The sequence below is a fragment of the Capra hircus genome, chromosome 13, assembly GCF_001704415.2.
Source record: "Capra hircus breed San Clemente chromosome 13, ASM170441v1, whole genome shotgun sequence".
Taxonomy (NCBI): domain Eukaryota; kingdom Metazoa; phylum Chordata; class Mammalia; order Artiodactyla; family Bovidae; genus Capra; species Capra hircus.
This window is the reverse complement of record NC_030820.1, coordinates 16,986,567-17,013,291: the sequence shown is the minus strand read 5'-3', so window position 1 is coordinate 17,013,291 and position 26,725 is coordinate 16,986,567. Positions and strand designations below refer to the sequence as shown.

The 26,725-nt window shown below is 37.2% G+C and overlaps 1 protein-coding gene across 7 annotated transcripts in view; it reads left to right on the top strand.

Annotated features, from left to right (window-relative positions):
* The window catches only part of LOC102175492 (ankyrin repeat domain-containing protein 26), a 71,732-nt gene that overhangs the window by 12,092 nt on the left and 32,915 nt on the right, over positions 1–26,725 (top strand). For 5 of the 7 annotated variants that reach the window (XR_001918986.1, XM_018057016.1, XM_018057019.1 and 2 more), the window contains 12 exons: positions 398–431; positions 2,109–2,178; positions 4,948–5,008; positions 5,129–5,328; positions 8,916–9,045; positions 9,345–9,406; positions 10,597–10,669; positions 12,517–12,615; positions 13,235–13,263; positions 13,358–13,430; positions 18,097–18,179; positions 25,883–26,037. Coding sequence is in view for 6 of the 7 variants with exons in the window: in XM_018057016.1 (XP_017912505.1) it covers positions 398–431; positions 2,109–2,178; positions 4,948–5,008; positions 5,129–5,328; positions 8,916–9,045; positions 9,345–9,406; positions 10,597–10,669; positions 12,517–12,615; positions 13,235–13,263; positions 13,358–13,430; positions 18,097–18,179; positions 25,883–26,037 (1,069 nt within the window). In the remaining variant the exon portion in view is untranslated. The remainder of the gene's footprint in view (positions 1–397; positions 432–2,108; positions 2,179–4,947; positions 5,009–5,128; positions 5,329–8,915; positions 9,046–9,344; positions 9,407–10,596; positions 10,670–12,516; positions 12,616–13,234; positions 13,264–13,357; positions 13,431–18,096; positions 18,180–25,882; positions 26,038–26,725) is intronic. The other 2 variants (XM_018057017.1, XM_018057018.1) reach the window with 2 other exon arrangements.

Sequence of the window (26,725 nt, the reverse complement as noted above, 5' to 3'; positions counted from 1 at the left end):
CCAGCAAGACACCTGTAGCTTCTGTTCACTGCTCCAGGCAATGGAAGTCCAGAAATACTGTGCTGTTTAAGCGTGCTATTGTCAGTTTATAGTGCTGATTCTATTAATGGTATAGTATAACTTTCTCTCAGTCTTCTAGAGTTTGGTTAGGATTATGGTCATTGTAAACAGCCCTTCTTTCTTCTTTTTTTTGTTTTGCATTTGATGATATAAAGGAGAGGAGTGATTCTTAGGCATTAATGGCCTGCGAGTATAGTACAATCACTGTTCCCTCTAGTGTGGTCTCCAGGTGTGCTCCCAAAGGAATACTTTTAAGCAGAGCATCAGTCTTGAGGTTTTAATAGTCTGTATTTTTCTTTTGTTGATTTAAAATGTGTCTTACTTTTTTCTTTAATAGAGGATGAGAGTTCTGAAGAAGACTCTTTAAGCAGGTAGGATTTTATGGATGTTTTAAAATTGTATGTTTAAGTAAGGGAACACGGGGAAGAGAAACTAATGTTTGTTGAGCGTTCTACTCTGACTTCACTTTCACTTTTCACTTTTCACTTTCACGCATTGGAGAAGGAGATGGCAGCCCACTCCAGTGTTCTTGCCTGGAGAATCCCAGGGACAGGGGAGCCTGGTGGGCTGCCGTCTGTGGGGTCGCATAGAGTCAGATACGATTGAAGCGACTTAGCAGCAGCGGCAGCCGAGTCATCGCAGCAGCTTTGTAAAATAGCTGTGTCCTGCTTTTACTTAATTAGCCACCTGTGGTTCAGGAGGTTGATGAACTGACCCATGATTCCGTGGTTAAAATGAGTTGACCTGTGATTTGACAGCTGGCCTGCTTCACTCCCATGTCCACTCTCGTGTCCCTCAGCAGAGACTGAGAAGTACTGTGTAGCATATAAGTTAAACATATAAATTAGTTCTTTGATTTCTGTACATTTTAAGTTTCAGACATTGCCGAGAACTACTGTTCCAGAGTAAAGGGGAGGGGTGGGGCCGTCTCAGTAAGTGGTTTCGCTGCTGAAGGACCAAGACTGCCATTTTTGATGAATGCCGTTTATTTAGTCTTTGAACTAGGAACAGAGAATGCAGAAGGAACAGCATATCTTTCCACTTTGTTTCAAGTCATCAGGTTTATTCCAGTTTGGGCAAATGAGTTATGTCAATCCACCAATTTGATTTTCAGCTCAGTTATTGGGACTTTTGGTGAAACCAAATTATGCTCAGGCTCTGCCAGTGTATTGGCTCTCACTGTATGTCATGGAAACTAACAATGAGTCTTAACTAGGTATTTCAATAGTTGGGAGAGATGGAAGCAGAAATAGGTAATTAAAAACCTTTTAGAGACTTCCCTGGGCTTGCAGTGGTTAAGATGGTCAATAAGACTTCTCCTCCCAGTGTAGGCAGTGTGGGTTCGATCCCCGTTCCGGAAGCTAAGGTCCCACATGCCTCAGGGTCAGAAAGCCAAAACGTAAAATAGAAGCAGCATTGGGACAAATTCAAGAAAGACTTTAAAAGTGGTCCACATCAAAAAATATTTTTTTTTTCAAAAGTTTTTTTTAAACAGAGACCATGTTTTAATTATGTCAAGAAACTTCATTTAATATGCAGATACAAAATACACAGAAAGAAAAACAGCAATACAGTATACTAACACATATATGTGGAATTTAGAAAGATGGTAATGATAACCCTGTATGCGAGATAGCAAAAGAGACACAGATGTATAGAACAGTCTTTTGGACTCTGTGGGAGAAGGAGAGGGTGGGATGATCTGGGAGAATGGCATTGAAACATGTATAATATCATATATGAAATGAGTCGCCAGCCCAGGTTCAATGCATGACACAGGATGCTCGGGGCTGGTGCACTGAGACGACCCAGAGGGATGGTACACGGAGGGAGGAGGGAGGGGGGTTCAGGATGGGGAAGACGTGTATACCTGTGGCAGATACATGTTGATGTATGGCAAAACCAATACAATATTGTAAAGTAATTAACCTCCAATTAAAATAAATAAATTTATATTAAAAAATATGCAGATAGCCAAACTTTCACTTGTTTTTTTGTTTAAAGAAGTGAACTCACTCATTTCTGTTGTATTTGTTTTTGCTCTAAAGGTTTTCCAACAAACCTGGTGTTGATTCATGGCCTACATCAGATGATGAAGACTTGGATTTGGAAACCAAGGTAAAGTGCTCTCTTCTGTAATTAGTTTTCCTGCTCTGAATTTAGTTTCATATAGCATTTACTCTTAATATTCAGCAGTGGTGTCCCTCTCACTGTTTTATGTTTGTAATGGAAAGTTGGTGAGAGCAAACCATTTTATAAAAATACGACTAGTTGACGTTTTTTTCTTTTTACTTTAGTAAATACTGAAAAGTGAAAGTGAAGTCTCTCAGTCGTGTCCGACTCTTTGCGACCCCATGGACTGTAGCCTACTAGGCTCCTCCGTCCATGGGGTTTTCCAGGCAAGAGCTCTGGAGTGGGTTGCCATTTCCTTCTCCAGGAGATCTTCCCGACCCAGGTGTTGAACCCGGGTCTCCTGCTTTGTGGGCAGATGCTTTATTGTCTGAGCCACCAGGGAGGTCTCAAATACTGAAGGTGGAGTGAAGGAAAAAAATGGATTGGAAAATACATAGAGACAGGAAAATCATATTGGGAAAAGCTTTCTTACAATGGAGGAAATACAAAATTTGGTCAAGGATATAGAGTCTTACTGTGAATTTTAAACCATACTGACTTGACTTTTATAATACTCGTAGTGGATACAGTACTTACTGTAATAATCATGGAATCTTCCTGGAACTTTTCAGTTCCCAAACTATATAGTTTATATCATCTAGTTTTTTTTCTACTCTTAGACACTATTTTGGTTTCTTAGAACTGTTAGGAGGGTGCTTTTTTTGTTTGTTTGTTTCTCTGTTTCTGTCTTTGGCTCTGCATTAAAACTAAAGTAAAATAGTTGTAATTATGGAAATTTAGAAATTAAAAAATCTGTTTCCCAAAATCTGTATTATAAAGGGATTCCACTGTGTTTTCTAAAGCATTCCATTCAGAAGATATTCCCAATTGTTCATCTCATTGAAGAACCCATGTTTTGCCTAAAATAATAACCAGCTGTAGAAGCACAGGCTTTTAATAACCATAAGATAAAACTTACAACTTCAGATATTTTTTGTATTGTAGTAAAAAAAAAAAAGGGCACTGAAAGTCCTTGTGTCATACATATTCTAAAATTTCAGATTTCAGACATTTCGTATTATTGTTATTTAAATATTCACCTTATAGCCCCTGTGTCAGTATAAACGAGTGGAGTTCAGGAAACAATTGTGCATCTCCTGGAGCGTGTAACATACATCTCAAATGTAAGAACCATTTTAATAGTTTTTGAATGTGAATAAATGAAGAGACAAATGGAATCCTACGTAATATTACAGCTAATATACATAATATAGCTGTTAAATCTGTTTGAATTCTAAAAATATGACTTAAATTTAGATTCTCTTTTTAATATTTAGGATGTAGAAGTTCAGTTATGTTGAGGAAGGAGGTCCTGCACAACAAGAAAATAAATAAGAAAAACGTGATAAAAATGTTATTGTATATTTTTCAGTGTTGTCCAACTGGGAGCTGAGAATTTTAGATTGCTATTTCTTGACCTTCTTTTTAGCTCCATCTTGTATTCCATTAATTTTTTCTTTTCAAACAGTATATTCTCCTTAGAATTCTGACTACCAGTCCTTGTTCTCAGTGAAATGTTAGGAATATTTCTTTATCAGTTCCTCTCTCTGACAGCATTCAGGTAGTGATAGATGATCATATGCGGCTAATTGAATGACTTTTTTTATAGTGGCAAAATTGGACTGTTTATTACAGTATTATTTATAAACAGTTTTAAAGTAATATAAATTACTATTATTAGGGGTACACAATGAACAAAAGCCTCTGTTTTAAATATATGTTTTATATACAATTTATGTTGATATTTTCATAAAACTTGAACATTGTAGATATATAATTTATGTATTAATAAAAATATATAAAGCACAGACTTTGTTCATAGTATATCCTTAACAATACTGATATATTACTGATTTATTGTATATAAATTCTAAATATATATGTTTTTCCGCATACCTCATTATATTTATGCTTTTCTTTTTTTTTCCTTAAGTTTGTACTTCACTAGGCATGTTTCACTTTTTCCTTTCTTTTTCCTCCCCTACCTTTTGTCATTTTTAATATTTCCTGTTAACCTAATTTTTCCTTGCAGAATACATTTCTTCAGTGTCTGTTCTTTGACTCCATCTCTCTCTGCCTCTATTGTTAACATGTTTGCTTATGGCTTTCTGTTTAGAGTGTTTGTGGCTTTCATTCATGATCATTGCCCTACAGGTTTAATATTTTTTTCACTCTTTCTTAGAATGAACTGAATTTAAAAAAATCATGTGTCTTTAGCTCTTTGACAAACAGAATAGAAATAACTTTTCCTGTTTGCAGTTCTAACCCATCTAAATAAGGTTCTGCTAAAAACTAAACTTTCATATTTCCCTTCCCAAGCGATAATTCATGCATATAGAAATCATGCAAGTAAATTTCAAAATATAGCAACTAATTTAAATAGCTTAGTTTTTCAGACATAGTACTCTAAAGTATTGAGGATAAATTTTTATTCTAGAACATTTTGGTAGAGAAAGTAATCTAGTGGGTGTCACAGTATTTGTATAGCAGTATATTAGGGGTAAGGAGAGGAACATCCGGGGCTTCCTATGTCATCTGTCATAATCCTTACCCCGTGAGAAGGTTAGTCAGTGGCAGAACTGGGATTTGAATCCACATCTGAATGACTCCAGAGCCTGTGCTCTTTGTGTTAGATCATAGAGGAATGGGGGATGTTATAATTATTTTATTAAATTTGACTCTTATTATTCTTAAAGTTCTTATTTTCTTCTCTAGAATGTCCTGAAACCAAACTTAACAAAGCTAATGAGTGCTTCTCAGCAATCCAAAAGAAACAGTAAGTTATCTAAGACTGTCCTCCTGGTGACAATTATTCACTGATTTGAAATTCAATTCAATTATTCACTGATTTGAAATTACAGATGTTCTCATGTACTCTCCCTTGTTTTCACTGTAGTAGAAGCAAAATGTGGCATTGTGAGAGCAGAGAGTACCACCTTGTCTGAGGACAATAATTCTGATGGTGAAGTTGAAGATGTGGTTGAAACCGTTCCTGAACCATCGCCTGGAGTCCGGGGCTTCTCTCATCCCGCCTTCCCATCGCCTGAGCCTCTTCCACAACCTCTCAAGTCTCTCGCGGGCCTTGGTCTCACAAAGGCAAGTTGTTTTGTTTCTAACTGTTTTTTCCCTGTACTTTTTCACATGCCATTCGCATGTCATGTCCCCTTATATGACACAAGGGATCCTACCACAGAAATGGCAGCCTTGAAAGTCACGATACAAAATGGTGTGATAATAGGAGCAATATATGCGCATGATTCAGATTTATAAATGCTGGCATACTAAGTATGCCCTTATGGAAGAAAACCATTACCAAGCAATTAGGAAGAACAGCTAGATGCGTATGGACATGGGGAGGGGGATGAAGGGGAAGAATTCATTTAAGAAGGACAAGATGAATATGAAATGGAATGAGGGTCAGGATGAGACAGATTATTACACAAACACAACAGAAATAGTGGGGGTATGTCAGACGAGGAACTCTATGTTATAAATATGAGACGAATTATTTCAAATTCAACTTAAGAGGAGACAGTGAGGTCATGAAAAAGCAATGCTCATACTCTTTTGAATGACATATAGCTGATTTTTATGAAGAACTGAAAGAAAATTTGTTCCTTACCTTTTTTGGTGGTTGTTTTTGAGGTTGGTAGTGGTTCTTGTTTTTTTTTAATTGCAAGATAATCAATTTACAATATTGTGTTAGTTTCAGGTGTACAGCAAAGTGTCTTATTTATACTTACATATGTACATATGGCTTCCCTGGTGGCTCAGTTGGTAAAGAGTCTGCCTGCAGTGCGGGAGACCTGGGTTCAATCCCTGGGTCGGAAAGATCCCCTGGAGAAGGAAATGGCAACCTACTCCAGTATTCTTGCCTGCAGAATTCCATGGACAGAGAAGCCTGGTGGATTACAGTCCACGGGGTCACAAAGAGTCGGACACAATTGAGGGACTAACTCACACACATATGTATATATCTATATTGAATATAGTTCCCTCTGGAAGTTCATTTCAATTGGAAGTGATTTGTCTTTTTAAACAAATTCTCACTTTCAAAGTAATGAAGTGATGTCTTCTATTTAATATAGCAAAACTTTAGTTCATAGACAATTCAAGGTGAGTTCTGTTTTAGGCCTTAGCAGATTTATTATGATTTAAGAATTTTTGGCCTTTCTCTTTCTTGTTGTTTCTCACTTACTGTTTGGTAAATACTTAATGTACTTAACTAATTTATTGTACTGTTTGGTATAATCTTGGTGGGTGTTTTAGATCTTTTTGAAAATAAAGAGGAAATAAATAAGGATTTTATCTAGTCTTTTTACTAAAGTTATAATTTATAATTATATAAATGAGATTCTTACTCTCTTCATTAAATGAGATAATTTTCAGCTGCAATAGTTTTAAAGAAAAAATGTAGAACTTTTTTTGCTGAAGAGATTCTGATTTGTCTTTAATATCTACATGTAATGGCACTTACAGTAAATGAATGAAATCACAATTTATGATTTTTTTTTCTAATACAGACTACTTGTTATTATAAAGTCATAAGGAAAGAAAAATTACCAACAGAGTTTAAAAATTATCTCTGGAAGATAATTTTTTACTTTTTGAAATATCTCTAGCCATATGTATATTCCATGTTACTCTTAAGAAATTTTATATTAACTTCAGTATTTATAGCTATTAAACTAGCCTGTCAATTCTTTGTTATATATATGAAACTAACATATAAATTCTTTTGTATCCAAAACTCAGAAATTGTGGTTACTTGATTTTTTTGGTTTGTTTGTTCTTTCCTGATACGAAGTTTGAGTCCTGCTTGATAATCATAGATGTATTTGCAAAACCTTTATATCTCCAGCTTGAATAATCATAATTTTACTACTATTTTTAATATCTAGATCATTCCTTCAATCTTTACCTACTATTCCAGAAGGCACAGATAGGAAATTAGAGTTAGTGTGCTGTTTACAGAGAAATAAGAAGAAAACCTTGTGAATTTTCAAATAGGGTTTTGTATTTCTTTCTTACCTCATAGTAGTACTTTAAAATGACTCATAATTCCATACTCACATAAGCATTTCTCATCTACAATTTAAAACTTGTCTTTTAAGATCAATTTTAAAAAGGAGTCTTCTTGTAGCATCTTGAATTGGTGTTTTACTATTAAACCTTTTCATTACACTCAAAAATGCTTATTATTATAATATCCCAGAAATGAATATTTGCACATATTTATAAAAGTATATTTTTATGTCCTTGAAACAGATGTTAAAATATATAACTGAAAATTTTAATGTCATAGTTTTCTTCCCCTGGTATTTTATTTTCAAAAGTTCAGAATTCTGCATAGGTTTGCATTAATTATACCAGGTTAGCATATTTTACAAATAGTTATCTTAACAGCAATGCTTTTCCTGAATAAGGCTATCTATTTCTAATCCAAAGGTATTTATCCAAATCCTTTCTTCTGAATCCCTTGCGTGCCTCAGATGAATTCATTACTCCCCAAACTGAAGGCCTTGTTCCTGACACTTCCCTCGTCCCTGACTCTTTGTAAGCTACACTGTCATCTGTTTTTCCCATCCTAGTAGACAGCATCACTGAAATGCCACAGCAGGAACGATCCCGGACTCCAAACTTCCTTGAAATTACTGCATCCAGTCACTCAGCAAGTTCAGTATTTTCTACCTGCTTATCATTTTTCATGCCTTATTATCATAATCTACTTTCTCACTTATAATCTTGAAATATTCTTTTCAAGTTTTGCTTCCCTGATGTTTATCTTTATGTTGCTGCCAGAGTAATCTTTCTAAAATATATTTGTCAATCTTTTCATTCCTCTTGGCTTTGCAGTTTGTTTTGGAATGATTTTTACTGTTTTTATTTGGCTGTTTTTAAAGCCAAATTCAACTTTTTAATTACAGTTTCATGGAAACTCTGGGTGATATGCAGTGTTTAGTTTGCTTCCTGTCCACTCTGGAGCATTGCTTGTAGTTTTTTTTTTTTTTTTTATAATGCTGTCCTGTAAAATAATGTCATGTTTGCTACTCCCTGGTGCAGTGTAGTCTTTCCCCTTTCATTTGAGAAAAAGCATGACACCAAATAAAATATATTTGTGATGATGTAACCTTTTACTTGTGTGGTAGATTCCTGTCACGTGAAGAAAAAAAAGATGACACTTGCTTTTTGCCATTTGACCCAGTCCTTCCGTTTTGTCTCTCTGTAGGGTTCCCAGTAACTGTGCTCTAGTTTTCCACATGACTTATTCACGCTGTTTCACACCTCGTCCTTTCCTTGGGCTGCCCTTCCCAGAATCCCCCTCACACCCTGGCTCTGTACTGTGTCTTCTGAGTCACGCTCCCTTTGTCACAGCGTTCCTTGAGCTTCACGGGCTCACCTGCCTCCTCTCTCCTTTGTGCCCTTCCTGTGCTTGGTCCGCTTCAGTTGGAGAGCTGTTGAAGGACACATTTCTGCCCTCTTGTTTGTTTTCACGTGTCTCTGCCTTGCCTAGAACACAGAACAGAATCGCTCTTTTCTTTACATTTCTAACTTCTCCGAGGACAGTGTCTATGACTTCTTAGACAACAGTGAATGTCATCTTACTGATTGACTGAATGACCAAATCAATGAATCTGTTTTCTGAAGTTGGGTTTTTGTTTTATTTTGTCTTGTTTTTATAGGAAGGAGCCACAAAGCCAGAGATTGTGGACAAAGAAAGTGATACAGATATTGTTGAAAGGGCTCCACAAGAGCAAATAAATCATGACCTTTTGAGTTCTGTTGATGGAACACACAAAAATAATAGAAGTGGTAAGTTAGTGAATGTCTGTGGATTTTTTTGTATGCTTAAAAGCTCAAATAAAAACCTTTAAAGTGCATAGATGCAAATATGGCATCCATTTCTTTTTAAGTGTGTTTCTTTTGCTCTCTTTCTTCAGAAGTGTCCCAAGTACTACCAGCTTTTTCTTCTTGAAAATGCTTCAACCCTCTGAAATTCTTTTCCACTAGTTCATTTTATTAAATTATTTGTGGATAGAGATAGACATATATGTATTAAAATTCATACTAGTAAATGTTCTCATTAATGTATCTGTGATTCCATTTTACAGATATGATGTCAGCCTTAGGTTTGGGAGAAGAGGAAGATATAGAATCACCTTGGGATTCTGAGGTACTGTCTTCTGTTATTATTTTGAAATGTAAACAATCGAGTGATGTAAAAACATAAAAGCGGAAGATGCTGTGACTTTCTCACCTTTGCATTTGCCCATCACAATATTTTATTTTTAATTTGGTTTTAATCTTTATTTTTAATTATTGATTTTAATCAATAAGATAATTCTGTGCTAAATACTACCACATAGTACACTTTAGCTAATTGTCAAGGTTTACCTAATGAAATCAGTGTAATACGGAAATCAAGGCTCAGAAGTCATAAGGAATCTGTTTGTGTTCTGAAGTTACATTTATCTAAAAACTGAAGCATTGTTACAGGTGAGTCTATGGTCAGATGTTCCTTTCTTTCTTTCTTTCTTCTTCTCTTCCTTCAATTTTTGTTGGAGTATAGTTGATTTGCAATACTGTGTTAGGTTCAGGTGTACAGTGAAGTGAATCAGTTGTATATCTCTCTGTATATATCAGCTCTGTTCTAGGTTCTTTTCCTGTGTGGGCCATTACAGAATATTGAGTGGAGTTCCCTGTGCTGGGCAGTAGGTCCTTAGTTATCTGTTTTATACACTGTAGTGTGTAGTGTGTTTGTGTCATCCCCAACCTCCCAAGCAAATGTATGTTTCTTTGGCACAAGTGCATGTGTAAAACTGCACAGAGGGCCAGAGAGAAACGGGTTGAACTCTGGTTTTTTTTTACCACGTCAACATCAAAAAGATAGTGCTTGAAACCTGAAGGTATTATTACATTTGGATTGTCAAGTTAATCTGCAAGGAACATTTCAAGAGAAGCAAAAGCATAGGGAATAGTAAGAAATATGTGGTATAATAACAGCAGTTAGCTTTGCTTTGTGATGTTTTAGTTAAGTACAAACCATTTTGGATAGTTTAACTAGCACACACAGAGAACCTTTATGGCAGCCGTACTTGAAGTAACATAAAGTAACAGTGCTCTGTTTGAAGGTGGCAGCTATGGAAGGAGATAAGAAGGGCCTGATCTCTTAGATGCAGGTAGCCACTGCCTGGTGATACAGTGCCGTGTTTGAAGTCAGCATCCTGAAATCTGTCACTTAGCAGCTGTGGATCTTGGCAAACCTGTCTTAACCGGGTTAAATGTAGGCAGTTTTTAAAAGTAGGATATTTTCTTCAAAAGGAATTAGGAAATCTTCATGTAACTCAATATTAATTTTAACAGAGTATCTCTGAGGATCTTTTATCTGGAGCTGCTGGTCAAAGAGGAAAAAATACGTTAAATGGACAAGTTGAAGGTAAGAACTATATTTTATAGAAAAGTCATTTGACAGAATGTTGATTTAAAATGGAAATGCTGATATATTCTAATAGGCAAAGAAAATCACCTGTCAGATGTGTAGTGAGATAAAAGATGAGAAAAGGAGGGAAATAGTGTATCTTATCAGGTGTCAGCCACAGATTAAATTGAGAATCCAGTTTAAGGAGCTAAATTATTTAGCTCCTGGACTTCCTTGGTGGTCCAGTGGTTAGGACTCTATGCAGGGTTACGAGCCTCCAATGCAGGGGGTGCTGGTTCGATCCCTACTCAGGGAACTAAGATTCCATTTGACACATGGGCAAAAAAAAAATTAATTCTGTTTCAAGATACTCTATGACCTAAGGAAGGTTGAGAAACAAGAGGAAAGAGGGAATGAAGGATTAGAGAGGCAGAGGGTATAGGGAGGAAATGAAGGAAAAGGAAGCACAGGTCTATGGGGAAGGTGGCAATAAGTAAGATCATGCTTTAGAAAAAGGGAGAGTATTTGATATGGACAAAGCATTTGAAGTGAGCTTCCAGCACCAAAACGTGTCAGAGAAGAACAGCAAAGCTTTCCCCTCTTCCTGTCTTCCTCATTGTTAGGAAGGCATTCAGGATTGAGGTCCCTGGGCGTGCAGAGCGGTGTGTCATCCTCTGTGGGGGAGCATGGGCATAGGTGCTCAGCTGTAATGTGTACAGATTGGTGTCATACAAAATGTTGCTGCTTTATAGGATGGTGTCACATAGGCCAACAAAAGAGAACTAGAAAGAAGGAGCAAGCAGGGGGCATGGTAGGGAGATCAAGTAACCTACAGCTTGATAGAGAGTCCACTGGAAAGTTTCCAACTTGTAATGCAGTTTCACATTGGGGGGAGTGTTAGAGTGAGGAAGTTGAGGCTAAGATTTCAGGGGAATAAATTAAGTTGAAGTAATGTAGAAGCAGACTCAGTATAGACCAGAGTTTCTCAGATTTTAACTAGTAGCCTGGGGACCTTGTGTGAAGTGCACACACTGAACAGGAAGTCTGAGAATCTGTGTTTCTAACAAGCTCTCCGAGTAGCAAGGGTGTAGCCTTGGATTTAGAGAAATCTGGAAGTAGAGCTTTGGAGAGTGCAGGACATAACAGGATCAAGGAAAAGCATTATTTTGTTTCTCTTTCTAACCGTGTCTATAGCCAGAGGGAAGCAAAGAGTTGAAGTAGCAATTACAGGTGTAAGATACCATTGCTAAGCAAAGAGGGAAAAAGAAGTGGTGGGGATGGTCCATAGAAAGAATGTAAAGGGGGAAGAATTCCAGATTACCCTTTATAGAGGAAAGAATCTAATAAAAGGACGGAGGGAAGAAAGTAAGGCCTTAGAGAGGTGAGTTTGGAGTTGAGGAAACTTGAAGGAAGTCCTTCTAGATGGCTTCAGTGTATTTGCAATGAGAAGAGATGAGATCACTGTTGCTCCAGAGAATACTGGAGGTGGGAGGGGGTGCTAGAAGTGGGGGAAACTCCAGCCACTCCACATACCTATCAGGCCTCAAAGATATGTGTTATATCGGTATTTGTTATTCAAATTAGATTAATGTGAATATGGGGGCATTGACTTTTTTTGACAGTTGTTACACAGAAATCCTTTGAAGCAGTAGCATGGTGTACCAAACCAAACTAAGTTTTGAAACAAAACAGATTAATAGGGTTCATGCCCTAAATGCTAGAATTGTTAATTTTTTATAAGTACTACACTGATTTTGAAACATGCAAGATTTCAAATATCTAATAATGGTGTGACAGTTAAATTTATTATTTCCTTTTGATAATTGACTTTCAATATTGAGAACTTATTATACATTATTTTCTAGATGTGTCTTATATACCTTCTTGCATGATTGGATCGAGAAACTTTAAGATGGCTAAACTAGAGGAACCAAGACATGTAGGCATACCAGTAGCCCACATGGGTATGAAAAAAAGTGAATATTGTTATGAACTATTATTCTACAAGTGTGTATCCCAGCTAATCAGTTCATTACTCTTTCTCTGATGAGAAATGAATTATGCATTCAGTTGAATTGTCATCCCAGCTGTGCACTTCTTAAATGACTGGACAGGTTGAAGAACATGATAAATACTTGTAGTATAATGGTATAAATGATATTGCTGTATTGCATTCAAGATAATGCTGTTGCATTTTACCATCTACTTTCACATTTATCTTCTTGGGGTCATGGTTTGCTCCTCTGATTAAGATCACTTTTCTCCTCATCAGTCAGCATGTTCTCATTGGTCTGTGTGCACTTTAATATTTTATAAATTCATTGAAAACGTAATGTTACTTTTGAAATCTTAACTGCATGTTTTGTTAAACCTTTATTTCTATTTTTTCTTCACTATCTATACTGGGTTCATAGTCTGTCTTGCTGGTGTCCTAACATCCCTCTGAAAACAAGATACTAAAACCGAACGTATTCACTGCCAAGGCTGAGCACAAGGATTTCTGCTCAGTACTAACTCTGCATGAATGTAGAGCTGGCTTTCATATTTACATGTTATTAACTCTGTGTCCCTTTTGCCTTTTAGATTCTCCTGAGAAATATCCTAAAGTGAAGGTAAAATCGTTTATATTTTTATCTTGAATTATGAACTGTGGATCGTATCAAATGTACATTATTTATTAATCAACTTGTTTCCAAACCCATTCAGCCCGCAGTCTTAGTGAAAGATTCTGTTCCTAGTAAAACAGTCGGAATGAAGGATTTACAGACATCCAGTTCAGGTAAATTTTGCAATACACACTTAACTCTGAAAAGAGGGACACTGAAGTATTTGAAATGCTCAGTCTTCATACTGCTAACTTTTTTTTTGCAAATTTAATTGAAGCATTTGACATACATAAGGCAAATGTTGTTATTGGTATCCGTGTTTTGAAAAAAAATGTACAAGCATAAGAACAAGAAATTTTTAAAATGTAAACTTGAACTCAGTATGTTTCTGTATATGTTTCGATACCCTGAAGTTCTCAGTTTGGAATCTGTATACTTTTAGGGATTCTCAGAAATTAATTATTAGATCCTAAGATTTTTCCAGTGTCCAAAAATGCTTATTTGAGCTCTGACCTTTACCTAGAGTAAAGCTTCTCTTGCTAATATATCAGTTGTATTTCAGCTTATAATTAGTTCATTTTAGTGTTGTTACACAGATGAATGTAGGCCAACCAGATATTTTGTTTAGCAGACTTTGTGTGTGTGTTGTTTTTGTGGTATCTTTGATTATTAGAAGTAGGGGAAGTACTCATACTTAACAGTGATTCTGAACGTTTTGGCTTTAGGATCCTTTTATACTTCTAAAAATTGTTGAGAATGCCATGGAACTTTTGTTTAAGTAGGTTGTATTTATTGATGTTCACTGTATTGGAAAACAAAGCTGAAAAACTTAAAATACAAGAACACAGAATCATAATGGCTAATTCCACTTGTCATTAGAGTTATAATATCACGTATCGTGTCTCCCAAGAACTCCACTGTGCACTCGGAAGAGAGTGAGAATGGAAGTAACATTTAGTGTTGTTGTGAAAATAGTTCTGACCTCTTGGACCCCCTGACCCGATGGTCTCTGAACTTCACGGAGTTTCAGGGCACACTTGAGAACCACAGTTTTAAACTGTTGAAGTGGTTAGATGTGAAACGATAAAGGGGGCCTTGAGTTGAAACGGGGTTTAAAGTTTCGCTTATACATTTCTTGCTTGTTTCTTTGACTTCTCTTAAGAAAGTTAGACCTGACAGCTCTTTTTTTTTGAAGCAAACATTTTTGTGTTGCATTCATTCTTGTCTCGTGGTGCTCTGTGCTTTTTGGATCCAGTGTGGTCCTCGACTTGTCCTATTTTCACGTGGAAACAATTAGTCACACATAAGCCTGTCATTTCTTATATAAGTTTATGATGTTTATCCAAGGCTTAAAAAATGGGTTCTGAAGATATTGATACATTGGAAGAAGGCTGTCTCTTTGTAATTAAAGTAGTTGTTGTTGGTGATGTTCAGTTGCTAAATCGTGTCCTGCTCTTTGTGACCCTATGGACTGTAGCACGCCAGGCCGCCCTGTCCCTCACCGTCTCCCCAAGTTTGCCTAGTCTTGTCCACTGAATCAGTGATGCTATTCAACCATCTCACCCTCTGCTGTCCCCTTCTCCTCCCCTCAATCTTTTCCAGCATCAGGGTCTTTTCCAGTGAGTTGGTTCTTCACATCAGGTGGCTAAAGTATTGGAGCTTCAGTTTCAGCATCAGTCCTTCCAGTGTGTATTCAGGGTTCATTTCCCTTAGAATTGACTGGTTTGATCTCTTTGCTCTCCAGGGACTCTCAAGAGTCTTCTCTAGCACAACAATTTGAAAGCATCAGTTCTTTGGCACTCAGCCTTCTTTACTGTCCAACTCTCACATCCCTCTGTAACTATTGCAAAAACCATAGCTTTGACTGTACAGACCTTTGTTGGCAAAGTGATGGCTTTGCTTTTTAATACATTGTCTTGGTTTGTACCATTAATTAAGGTAGTACCTTATTCAATAGAAGTGTTTTTAAAACACTTTAAAGTACCTATTCAGTAGAAGTGTTTTTAAAACCATGGTCTCTAGAACACACAATATTGTCATGCATAATTAAATGTAAAATAAATGCCATAATTTTGTTAATAAAATATTTGTTGAAGAAAAATAATTATTAATAAAGTTCTTATGGAATACAGAATATATAATAGAGATTGAGTGAATCAAAGTAAGTAATGCCAGAAAATTAGCAAGTAGAAAAAAATGAGAACTAGTTAATGTCTCTTCATCAATGGCAGTGAAGTGTAAGATATAATAAGCTCTGAAGGACTAATGAGTGAGGGGAGAGGAGGACATGGAACTGATTCTCTGAAGAAAGACTTTGTGCAAGTTAGTTAGAGTAGTATACTTACTGACATTCTAATAAATGAAAACTTTGTTTTCAGATCCTTCAGATTCCGATTCTCCTAGTTTGAGCCTCAACAATGAGACTTATCAAAGAGTGGGGCATTTAAAAGTTGATCAGTGTCTACCGGTGTCACAGTCAGTGACCAAAAATCAGTCAGCATCCACAGAATTTGGACAGATGACTGTAATAGATAAAAGATGACTATTGGAGCGGTGTTTCTGGTAGAGAATTACACGCTCCGTGACCTGTGCCAGTCTCAGCTGCCAGAAAACAGAAAAAGCAAACAAGGTAATGCAGGAGCCCAGGGCACTCCGCTGTGGACCACCTGGGCACGGCCTAACCGTGATTCTGGCGGTTCCAAATTAGATTTTGTGGCAAAACCTACCTTGTGTTGACTCCTTTAATGCAGCCTACAGCCAAGCAATACCTCTTAGCAAGGTGTTTGCATTCTCCCTCTGACCATAGTAATGCAATAAATACAAAGAGAGTTAGGAGAAAGTAAGCTTGTTTAGCCTAGTATTTAGCACACGCCTGAAAGTGGGTAGCAGGATTATATTTAGAATTCTGGGACTAGTTGGGAGACCTCAGTAGACATCTAGACATTGCCTTCTCAAAATGTAACTTCATAGCAATATTGAAGGAGTGCTGTATCATTTAAAAGCAGTATATAGAAAGTCAATTCTCATTCTACTAGGATGCCCAGTCTATTGAGTAACCATGTCCAGTATGTGTTGTCCATAAATACCAATTAATTTAGCACCTTTAATCAGTCATGTGGTCAGAGCTATAGTAAGAAATCATATACTGTTTCTTTTTTTCACTCCTAGTTTTTTCTTTTCTATCCTCACCAATAGGTTTAACTTTGCATTTACAAAAGATTCTCAGTTATTTCCTAGAATAGTGACTATAAGCCATAAACTCAAAGTGTTTTATTTTTTTTAATCTATAGAAGTGACTTGTTTGCCCTTGTTTGTCCATTAGCTTGGTATGTCCACAAAACGCAAATTCAGATAAAACCTATCCAGTCCCTTCAACAGAGGAAGATGTGAAATAGGAAAACTACAAAATAAATAGAAGCAACTTCAGACCATTCATGCAGATCGTTTCTCATCTTAGTTGATACCTTTTAGAAAGTAACCAGCAGAGTCTACTCCTTCAGGGTCCCCAGATTTGTACATTTATTCATTTCATAATGATTTATTCTATCCTGGACTCAGAAAATTTTATATCCTGAATATTTCTGGAAATGCTCCCCCAGTTCAGGCCTGCATCACCTTTGTTTTTTTCCGTTAATAATGCCTTCAGATTCATCTCCCTCCATTTATTTGTATGCCCTTCAAATTCATTCCTCTTGTAGCATTTAGAGTCACCTCTCTCAAAAGCAGGTGTGACTGTGAACCACTCTTCAAATCACCTTAATGTCCAGACGTCATAAAGTGACACGTGAGGCTTTCATAATCTGACTTCTGCCTGACTCTTCATCTCCCGCCCTTTCTGTCGTTTGCTATGGAATTCTGAATTGCTGGTGATGCCCTGCTGACCTGTCTCTGTACTTTCTCAGATATTTACCCTGTTGTGTGTGTGCCTCTCTCCCCGTCTTGTTACAGCCTTGCATGCCTTCCCTCTCCTTCCCTTGGACTGTGTAAGTCTCCGCTCAGGCATTATCTCTAGAAAAGCATTCCCTGACATCTTTTATCCACATTTTTCTTTAAACTCCAGTGTCTAGTACAGAGCAGAAAGCTGATAAATAATTATTGAATAAATAATTGAATAAATTATTAATTGAATTATTGAATAAATAAGGACTATTTATATAAAAGTTATTTTTAAGAGCTTGTCCTGTCAGTTTAGGAGCCAAGAAGATAGGCATGTGAAAAAATAATTTGCAATTCAGGTGATGAAGATACACTAGAAAAATGTATAAAGTACTAAGGTAGCTACAAGGAAAGGGATACCTGTTTATCTGAGGAAAGATAGCTATAATCAAGGACAACTTCACAAAGCAGGTTGAGTCTTAAAAGATGAAAAGTTATTTGTCAGGAAGAGTACAGGGTAGCATTTCAGATTAAGGAATTGATAAAAGCATAAAAAGTAAGAGGAATTTTGTAAACCATGAGTAATGTTGCAGTTGAAGCTTGGCATGTTGTTAAAAAGGTACTGTTATGAAGTAGAGGAGAGAATGTATTGTGACTTTATATGTCTGTCCTGTATTTTGAAATTTTGTTTGGTTTCTGATTGTTTTGTTCATTGATGTTTGGATGATTTTGTGAATGAATCTTTGAGCTGTTTGTGTGCCTGTATCCTGGTGACATCTGGTATTTTCCAAATTGTTTGCTGAAATTTTGGATCATTGGAAGTATTTCTTAAAGAAGTAAATATTCAGCTGAAGATTAAGATTAATTTAAGATGTCATTGGATACGATGTTTTAAATCTGTGTTTTAAATAAAGATTATGTCTTTTATCTAAATATTCTAAGTAATTTTAACTAACCATACAGATTTGTCAGCAGAACTAGACTTAGAGATGACATCAGAGGAAGAAGAAGAAAAACCTGTTGGAGATGAAAATAACCATTCCCAGGTATGTAAAAAGGTAAATTTAAATTTCTGGTTTAATACTGTTTCCTATGCTTCAACAGCATAATGCAGTGTGTAACAAAGGTCATGACAAATGAAATTACCTTTCAAAATTAAATCAATAGATAATAATTTAATAGTTTTTATAGCACCTTAATTATAAAACTTCAAATATTGTTAGAATCTATTTATAGTTTGTTTTGGGAATTGAGGGAAAAAAATTTCCTGACTATCGTTTACTTCCATTTTTATAACTTCACTACATGATTATGAAGGTGACATCAAATACTGAATTATAAGAGTAAACAGTTAAAATTATGAACAATATGACAATGATGATCCCGGACCTAGATACATGTAGAGAGAAATCATTTCCAGTGGTTCAAGGTTTTCCATTGAAATTGCCAGTCGGTGATGCCAAGATGAAAGATTCATTCTGTCTGTGATCTTGGCATAATTGATTAGGAATGTACATTCAGGGAGAGAGTGGGGTCATAGAATCAACCCAGTTACCTATAAAGAGAATCGAAGCTTCCAGATGGGACCTTTCTTGTTAGGGCACAAATAATAACTTTCTAATTTATCTCATTTTGGGGTGATACATCAGTAAATATTACTAAAAATGCTTTATGCACTTTCATTGGTAGATATTAGAATATAATATAACTGAATGTAGGGGCTTCCTTGGTAGCTCAGCTGGTAAAGAATCCACCTGCAATGCAGGAGACCCCAGTTCATTTCCTGGATCAGGAAATTCCCCTGGAGAAGGATTCAGCTACCCACTTCAGTATTGTTGGGCTTCCCTGGTGGCTCAGATGGTAAAGAATCCACCTGCAATGTGCGAGACCTAGGTTTAATCCCTGGGTTGGGAAGATCCCCTGGAGGAGGGCGTGACAACCTACTCCAGGATTCTTGCCTGGAGAATCCCCATGGACAGAGGAGCCTGGTGGGCTACAATCCTTAGGGATGGAAAGAATCAGACATGACTGAGCACACACATAAGTGAATATAACCAGGTAATACGTGTTGATGAATAACACTATCATAATATATAATTTGCACTAAAATTTAGGGATTTGTTCCTCTTTCTGATTGTTGTTAATTTGATTTTGGCTCCTAGTAATATAAAGTTTGTCTGTTTTGCACGTATTAGTCCTTAAAAAAAAAGATCTTACAAATGTGCTATAGGGACTCCATATTTAAGATATAGTGAGGTGAAATATTTTTAAGTGAGGAAGCCTTTATAACATTAAAAATCATCTAATTAATTTTTGGTAGATTTAACATATATGAATTACTTAATTCAAACAGTGATAAAATTGGATTTGTGAGTTCATGTTTTTCCCCTATTTTAGGCTAAAGCAAGTAATTTTTCACTTCTTACTTGTGATCCAGTGATTTGTGAGTAGCTAAGCATAGATTAAGAAGTTTAAGAATTAAATTTTAATAAATTTTAGATTTCCAACATGGACACTTCAGGATATTTTTAATGACAAATACATGTACTCCCTTCCCTTTATGTATTTAATAACAAATTAATAACAATAACAATAAAATAAAAAATAGAATAAACATACAAAACAAATTTTAAAAATAAAAAATTTAATAACGAATACATGTACTCCCTTCCCAATGCATGTATAAGGCTTCCCTTGTGGCTCAGCTGGTGAAGAATTTGCCTGCAATGCAGGAGACCTAGGCTCGATCCCTGGGTTGGGAAGATCCCCTAGAGAAAGAAAAGCCTATCCACTCCAATACTCTGGCCTGGGGAACTCCACGGTCTGTATAGTCCATAGGGCTGCAAAGAGTCGGACACAGCTGAGTGGCTTTCACTTTCGCTTTCGCTGATACTCCCACATATTCTTTAATCACCACTTGAAGATGTTTCTTTTGAGACAGACTTTTCCATTGTGTTGTTTACTAAAATGTAATAAGTTTTGACACCTGTGATTTTGTCACATAGGTAATATAAACTCCTACCCCCCCAAAATTAAGTGTTTATCTCCAAAGGAGAAAACAGTTTTGAGAGGCTGTGAGATTTTTCTTCCTTCCAGTAATAGGTTTTTAAATTTCTTTGTTTGCTTGTTCGCTCTTTTCTGTAAGAGGTGCCTTGACTGAGTTTTAACAACAGACAAAAATCTGTAGGTATTCTCCTTTAAAAGAAAAAGCAGATTAGCCCTATCCCCAGCTAAGGCATTAAATTACCTGGTCAAAGTCACGCTTCTAACTTATCTGCTGCTGCTACTGCTGCTAAGTCGCTTCAGTCATGTCTGACTCTGTGTGACCCCATAGACGGCAGCCCACCAGGCTCCCCCATCCCTGGGATTCTCCAGGCAAGAACACTGTAGTGGGTTGCCATTTCCTTCTCCAATGCATGAAAGTGAAGGGTGAAAGTGAAGTCGCTCAGTCGTATCCTACTCTTCGTGACCCCATGGACTGCAGCCCACCAGGCTCCTCCGTCCATGGGATTTTCCAGGCAAGAGTACTGGAGTGGGGTGCCATCGCCTTCTCCGTTTAACTTATCTATTCATTTGATAAATTCATTTGGTAATTTATCAGATTCAAGGTTACAGAATTTTATCATCTCTTTTGGTGCCATAAAATGCTAGGGAATGCCACTTTAGGGGCTTTGAAGAAATCATTTAGTTTATCTTTGTGTATGATGTTAAGAAGGGTTCTAATTTCATTCTTTTACATGTAGCTGTCCAGTTTTCCCAGCACCATTTATTGAAGAGGCTGTCTTTGTCCCGTTGTATATTCTTGCCTCCTTTGTCAAAAATAAGGTACCCATAGGTGTGTGGGTTACTGGTTGGGGCATAGACTTGGATAACTGTGATATTGAATGGTTTGCCTTGGAGACGAACAGAGATCATTCTGTCATTTTTGAGATTGCATCCAAGTACTGCATTTTGGACTTTTTGTTGACCATGATGGTTACTCCATTTCTTCTGAGGGATTCCTGCCCTCAGTAGTAGATATAATGGTCATCTGAGTTAAATTCACCCATTCCAGTGCATTTTAGTTTGCTGATTCCTAGAATGTCGACGTTCACTCTTGGCATCTCTTGTTTGACCACTTCCAATTTGCCTTGATTCATGGAGCTGAAGTTGAACGGTTTTATGAAGACCTATAAGACCTTTTAGAACTAACACCTAAAAAAGATGTCCTTTTCATTATAGGGGACTGGAATGCAAAAGTAGGAAGTCAAGAAACATCTGGAGTAACAGGCAAATTTGGCCTTGGAATGCAGAATGAAGCAGGGCAAAGACTAATAGAGTTTTGCCAAGAAAATGCACTGGTCATAGCAAACACCCTCTTCCAACAACACAAGAGAAGACTCTACACATGGACATCACCAGATGGTCAACACCAAAATCAGATTGATTATATTCTTTGCAGCCAAAGATGGAAAAGCTCTCTACAGTCAACAAAAACAAGACCAGGAGCTGACTGTGACTCAGATCATGAACTCCTTATTGCCAAATTCAGACTCAAATTGAAGAAAGTAGGGAAAACCGCTAGACCATTGAGCTATGACTTAAATCAAATCCCTTATGATTATACAGTGGAAGGGAGAAATAGATTTAAGGGCCTAGATCTGATAGATAGAGTGCCTGATGAACTGTGGAATGAGGTTCGTCACATTGTACAGGAGACAGGGATCAAGACCATCCCCATGGAAAAGAAATGCAAACAAGCAAAATGGCTGTCTGGGGAGGCCTTACAAATAGCTGTGAAAAGAAGAGAGGCGAAAAGCAAAGGAGAAAAGGAAAGATATAAGCATCTGAATGCAGAGTTCCAGAGAATAGCAAGGAGAGATAAGAAAGCCTTACTCAGTGATCAATGCAAAGAAATAGAGGAAAAGAACAGAATGGGAAAGACTAGGTATATCTTCAAGAAAATTAGAGATACCCAGGGAACATTTCATGCAAAGATGGGCTCGATAAAGGACAGAAATGGTATGGACCTAACAGAAGCAGAAGATATTAAGAAGAGGTGGCAAGAATACACAGAAGAACTGTACAAAAAAGATCTTCACGACCGAGATCATCATGATGGTGTGATCACTAATCTAGAGCCAGACATCCTGGAATGTGAAGTCAAGTGGGCCTTAGAAAGCATCACTATGAACAAAGCTAGTGGAGGTGATGGAATTCCAGTTGAGCTTTTTCAAATCCTGAAAGATGATGCTGTGAAAGTGCTGCACTCAATATGCTAGCAAATTTGGAAAACTCAGCAGTGGCCAGAGGACTGGAAAAGGTCAGTTTTCATTCCAATCCCAAAGAAAGGCAATGCCAAAGAATGCTCAAACTACAGCACAATTGCACTCATCACATGCTAGTAAAGTAATGCTCAAAATTCTCCAAGCCAGGCTTCAGCAATACGTGAACCATGAGCTTCCTGATGTTCAAGCTGGTTTCAGAAAAGGCAGAGGAACCAGAGATCAAATTGCCAACATCCGCTGGATCATCGAAAAAGCAAGAGAGTTCCAGGAAAGCATCTATTTCTGCTTTCTTGACTATGCCAAAGCCTTTGACTGTGTGGATCACAATCAACTGTGGAAGATTGTGAAAGAGATGGGAATACCAGACCACCTGACCTGCCTCTTGAGAAACCTATATGCAGCTCAGGAAGCAACAGTTAGAACTGGACGTGGAACGACAGACTGGTTCCAAATAGGAAAAGGAGTACGTCAAGGCTGTATATTGTCACCCTGCTTATTTAACTTCTATGCAGAGCACATCATGAGAAATGCTGGGCTGGAAGAAGCACAAGCTGGAATCAAGATTGCCAGGAGAAATATCAATAACCTCAGATATGCAGATGACACCACCCTTATGGCAGAAAGTGAAGAAGAGCTAAAAAGCCTCTTGATGAAAGTGAAAGAGGAGAGTGAAAAAGTTGGCTTAAGCTCAACATTCAGAAAACGAAGATCATGGCATCTAGTCCCATCACTTCATGGGAAATAAATGGGGAAACAGTGGAAACAGTGTCAGACTTTATTTTTTTGGGCTCCAAAATTACTGCAGATGGTGACTGCAGCCATGAAATTAAAAGACGCTTACTCCTTGGAAGAAAAGTTATGACCAACCTAGATAGTGTATTTAAAAGCAGAGACATTACTTTGCCGACTAAGGTCCATCTAGTCAAGGCTATGGTTTTTCCTGTGGTCATGTATGGATGTGAGAGTTGGACTGTGAAGAAGGCAGAGTGCCGAAGAATTGATGCTTTTGAACTGTGGTGTTGGAGAAGACTCTTGAGAGTCCCTTGAACTGCAAGGAGATCCAACCAGTCCATTCTGAAGGAGATCAGTCCTGGGATTTCTTTGGAAGGAATGATGCTAACTCTGAAACTCCAGTATTTTGGCCACCTCATGCGAAGAGTTGACTCATTGGAAAAGACTCTGATGTTGGGAGGGATTGGGGGCAGGAGGAGAAGGGGAAGTCAGAGGATGAGATGGCTGGATGGCATCACTGACTCGATGGACGTGAGTCTGAGTGAACTCTGGGAGTTGGTGATGGACAGGGAGGCCTGGTGTGCTGTGATTCATGGGGTTGCAAAGAGTCAGACACAACTGAGCGACTGAACTGAACTGAGGTGTGTGGATTTATTTCTGGGTTTTCAGTCTTGTTCCATTGGTCTATATTTCTGTTTTTGTGCCAGTAGCATACTTTCTTTATGACTGTAACTTTGTAGTATAATCTGGAGTCAAGAAGGTTGATTTCTCCAGCTCGATTGGATTAAAATGGATTAAACACCTAAATGTAAGACTAGAAACTATAAAACTCTAAGAGGAAAATATAGGCAGAACACTCGATGACATAGATCAAAGCAAGATCATCTGTGATCCACCTCCTAGAGTAATGGAAATAAAAACAAAAGTAAACAAGTGGGACCTGGTTAAATTTAAAAGCTTTTGCACAGCAAAGGAAACTATAAGCGAGGTAAAAAGACAGCACTCAGAATTGGAGAAAGTAATAGCAAATGAAACAACTGACAAAGGATTAATTTCCAAAATATACAAGCAGCTCATACAACTCAATACCAGAAAAAAAAATCCAATCAAAAAGTAGGAAAAAGACCTAAATAGACATTTCTCCAAAGACGACATACAGATGGCTAACAAACACATGAAAAGATGTTCAACATCGCTCATTATTAGAGAAATACAAATCAAAACTACAATGAGATGTAACCTCACACAAGTCAGAATGGCCATCATCAAAGTCTACAAGCAATAAATGCTGGAGAGGGTGTGGAGAAAAGGGAATGCTCTTGCACTGTTGGTGGGAATGTAAATTGATCCAGTCGCTATGGAAGATTCCTTAAAAAACTAGGAATAAAACTACCATATGACCCAGCAATCCCACTCCTAGGCATATACCCTGAGGAAAACAAAATTGAGAAAGACACATGTATCCCATCATTCATTGCAGCACTGTTACTATAGTTAGAACATGGAAGCAACCTAGATGTCCATCGATAGATGAATGGATAAAGAAGTTGTGGTTCATATACACAATGGAATATTACTCAGCCATAAAAGGGTATGTACTTGAGTCGGTTCTAATGAGGTGAATGAACCTAGAACCTATTTTACAGAGTGAAGTAAGTCAGAAAGAGAAAGATAAATATCATATTCTAACACATATATATGGAATCTAGGAAAATTGTACTGGAGAATTTATTTACAAGGCAGCAGTGGAGAATCAGACTTAGAGAATAGACTTATGGACTTGGGGCAAGGGGAAGAGAGGGTGAGATGTATGGAACGAGTAACATGGAAACTTACATTACCACATGTAAAAAGATAGCCAATGGGAATTTGCGGTATGGCTCAGGAAACTCAAACAGGGGCTCTGTGTCAACCTAAAGGGGTGGGATGGAGGGGGAGATGGGAGGCAGGTTCAACAGGCAGGGGGTATATGTATAACTTTGGCTGATTTATGTTGAGGTTTGACAGAAAACAACAAAATTCTGCAAAGCAATTTCATTCAATGAAAAAATAATTTGAAAAAAAGACAAAATAAATCATTTAAGCTTTCTTGGTTTTACTCCTATTTCTTGTAAATAATGGGGCTAAAATAGATAATTATTTCTATACCCTCTAGCTATAAAGTTTGATGGTTATTGAATGTGGGATTGGGAAGCATTTATATTCCAGAATTCCACACTAACAACTCATCAGTTTCACTCTGCTCCTTGTGTTTTGGTAAACTTTGGTTCATATATTTTAGTGAACACCATCACTTTTTTGTTATATCCTGGACCCAAATGAATAGAGAAATGTAAAAGGCAGTGGGGAAAGAATAGCTTTAGTGTTTTTGAGGCACTAAGGTGTCACATCCTCTAAATCTGGCTGTTTAATGGAAAATCCAGGTGGTAAACACTGAAGAGGACAGATTTTGTGTGTTTTGTCTTTTTATTTCTCTGTCTCTGCCAGTTAGATGGGGAAGACTGGGGATGAATAATTGCATCATCCTAAGAAAGCCTTTTTTGAAATTTTGGGAATTTTGTTTCTTTTCGTCAAACAAGAAGAAGTAGGATTTACAAATATTTCAGTGACTTGTTAGTGATAAAGTAAGCACAAAAAGATTTTTTTATCACTTAAAATCAGGCCAAGCAATAAAATTAATGAAAACAACCCCCCAAAAAGATGTTTATAATTAAGTAACAGAATTTCTTAGTGTCAAACTTTCATTAAAGGTTGAAGAAGAGAAGAAGAAGCACAAAAGTAGTGAAGTGCAAGTATCAGACGATGTCTGTGATGCTGCTGATGAGAGTGAATTGAGTCAGCAGAGAAAGAGTGGAGGAAACAGCATTCAGGAGTTTGCTGCTATGGGGAGTGAAGGTTCTGATAGGTAAGCCTATTTAACAGCAGGCCATTTGTTATTTTTCTGTGAAATAAGTTTGGATGTGAGAGTTGGACTATAAAGAAAGCTGAGTGCTGAATAATTGATGCTTTTGAACTGTGGTGCTGGAGAAGACTCTTGAGAGTCCCTTGGACTGCAAGGAGATTCAACAAGTCCATCCTAAAGGAGATCAGTCCTGGGTGTTCATTGGAAGGACTGATGTTGAAGCTGAAACTCAAATACTTTGGCTACCTGATGCGAAGAGCTGACTCATTGGAAAAGACCGTGATGCTGGGAAAGATTGAGGGCAGGAAGAGAAGGGGACAACAGAGGAGGAAGTGGTTGGATGGCATCACTGACTCAATGGACATGAGTTTGGGTAAACTCTGGGAGTTGGTGATGCACAGGGAGGCCTGGCATGCTGCGGTTCATGGAGTCTCAAAGAGTTGGATACGACTGAGTGTCTAAACTGAACGGAACTGCACTGAGCTAATGGTTGTGATTATCACATTTTACATTTTGCTAAGGATATAGTTATTTTTATTTTTTTGTCCTTTAGACATAATACTAAAGTTAATTTCTTAACATACCACCATATTACAGTGTTAAGAGTATTCTGAATTTGACTGCCTACTTGCCTTTACCAGTGTGTGGTATATTTAAATATATTTTATGTCACTACTTAACATCTTTTCAT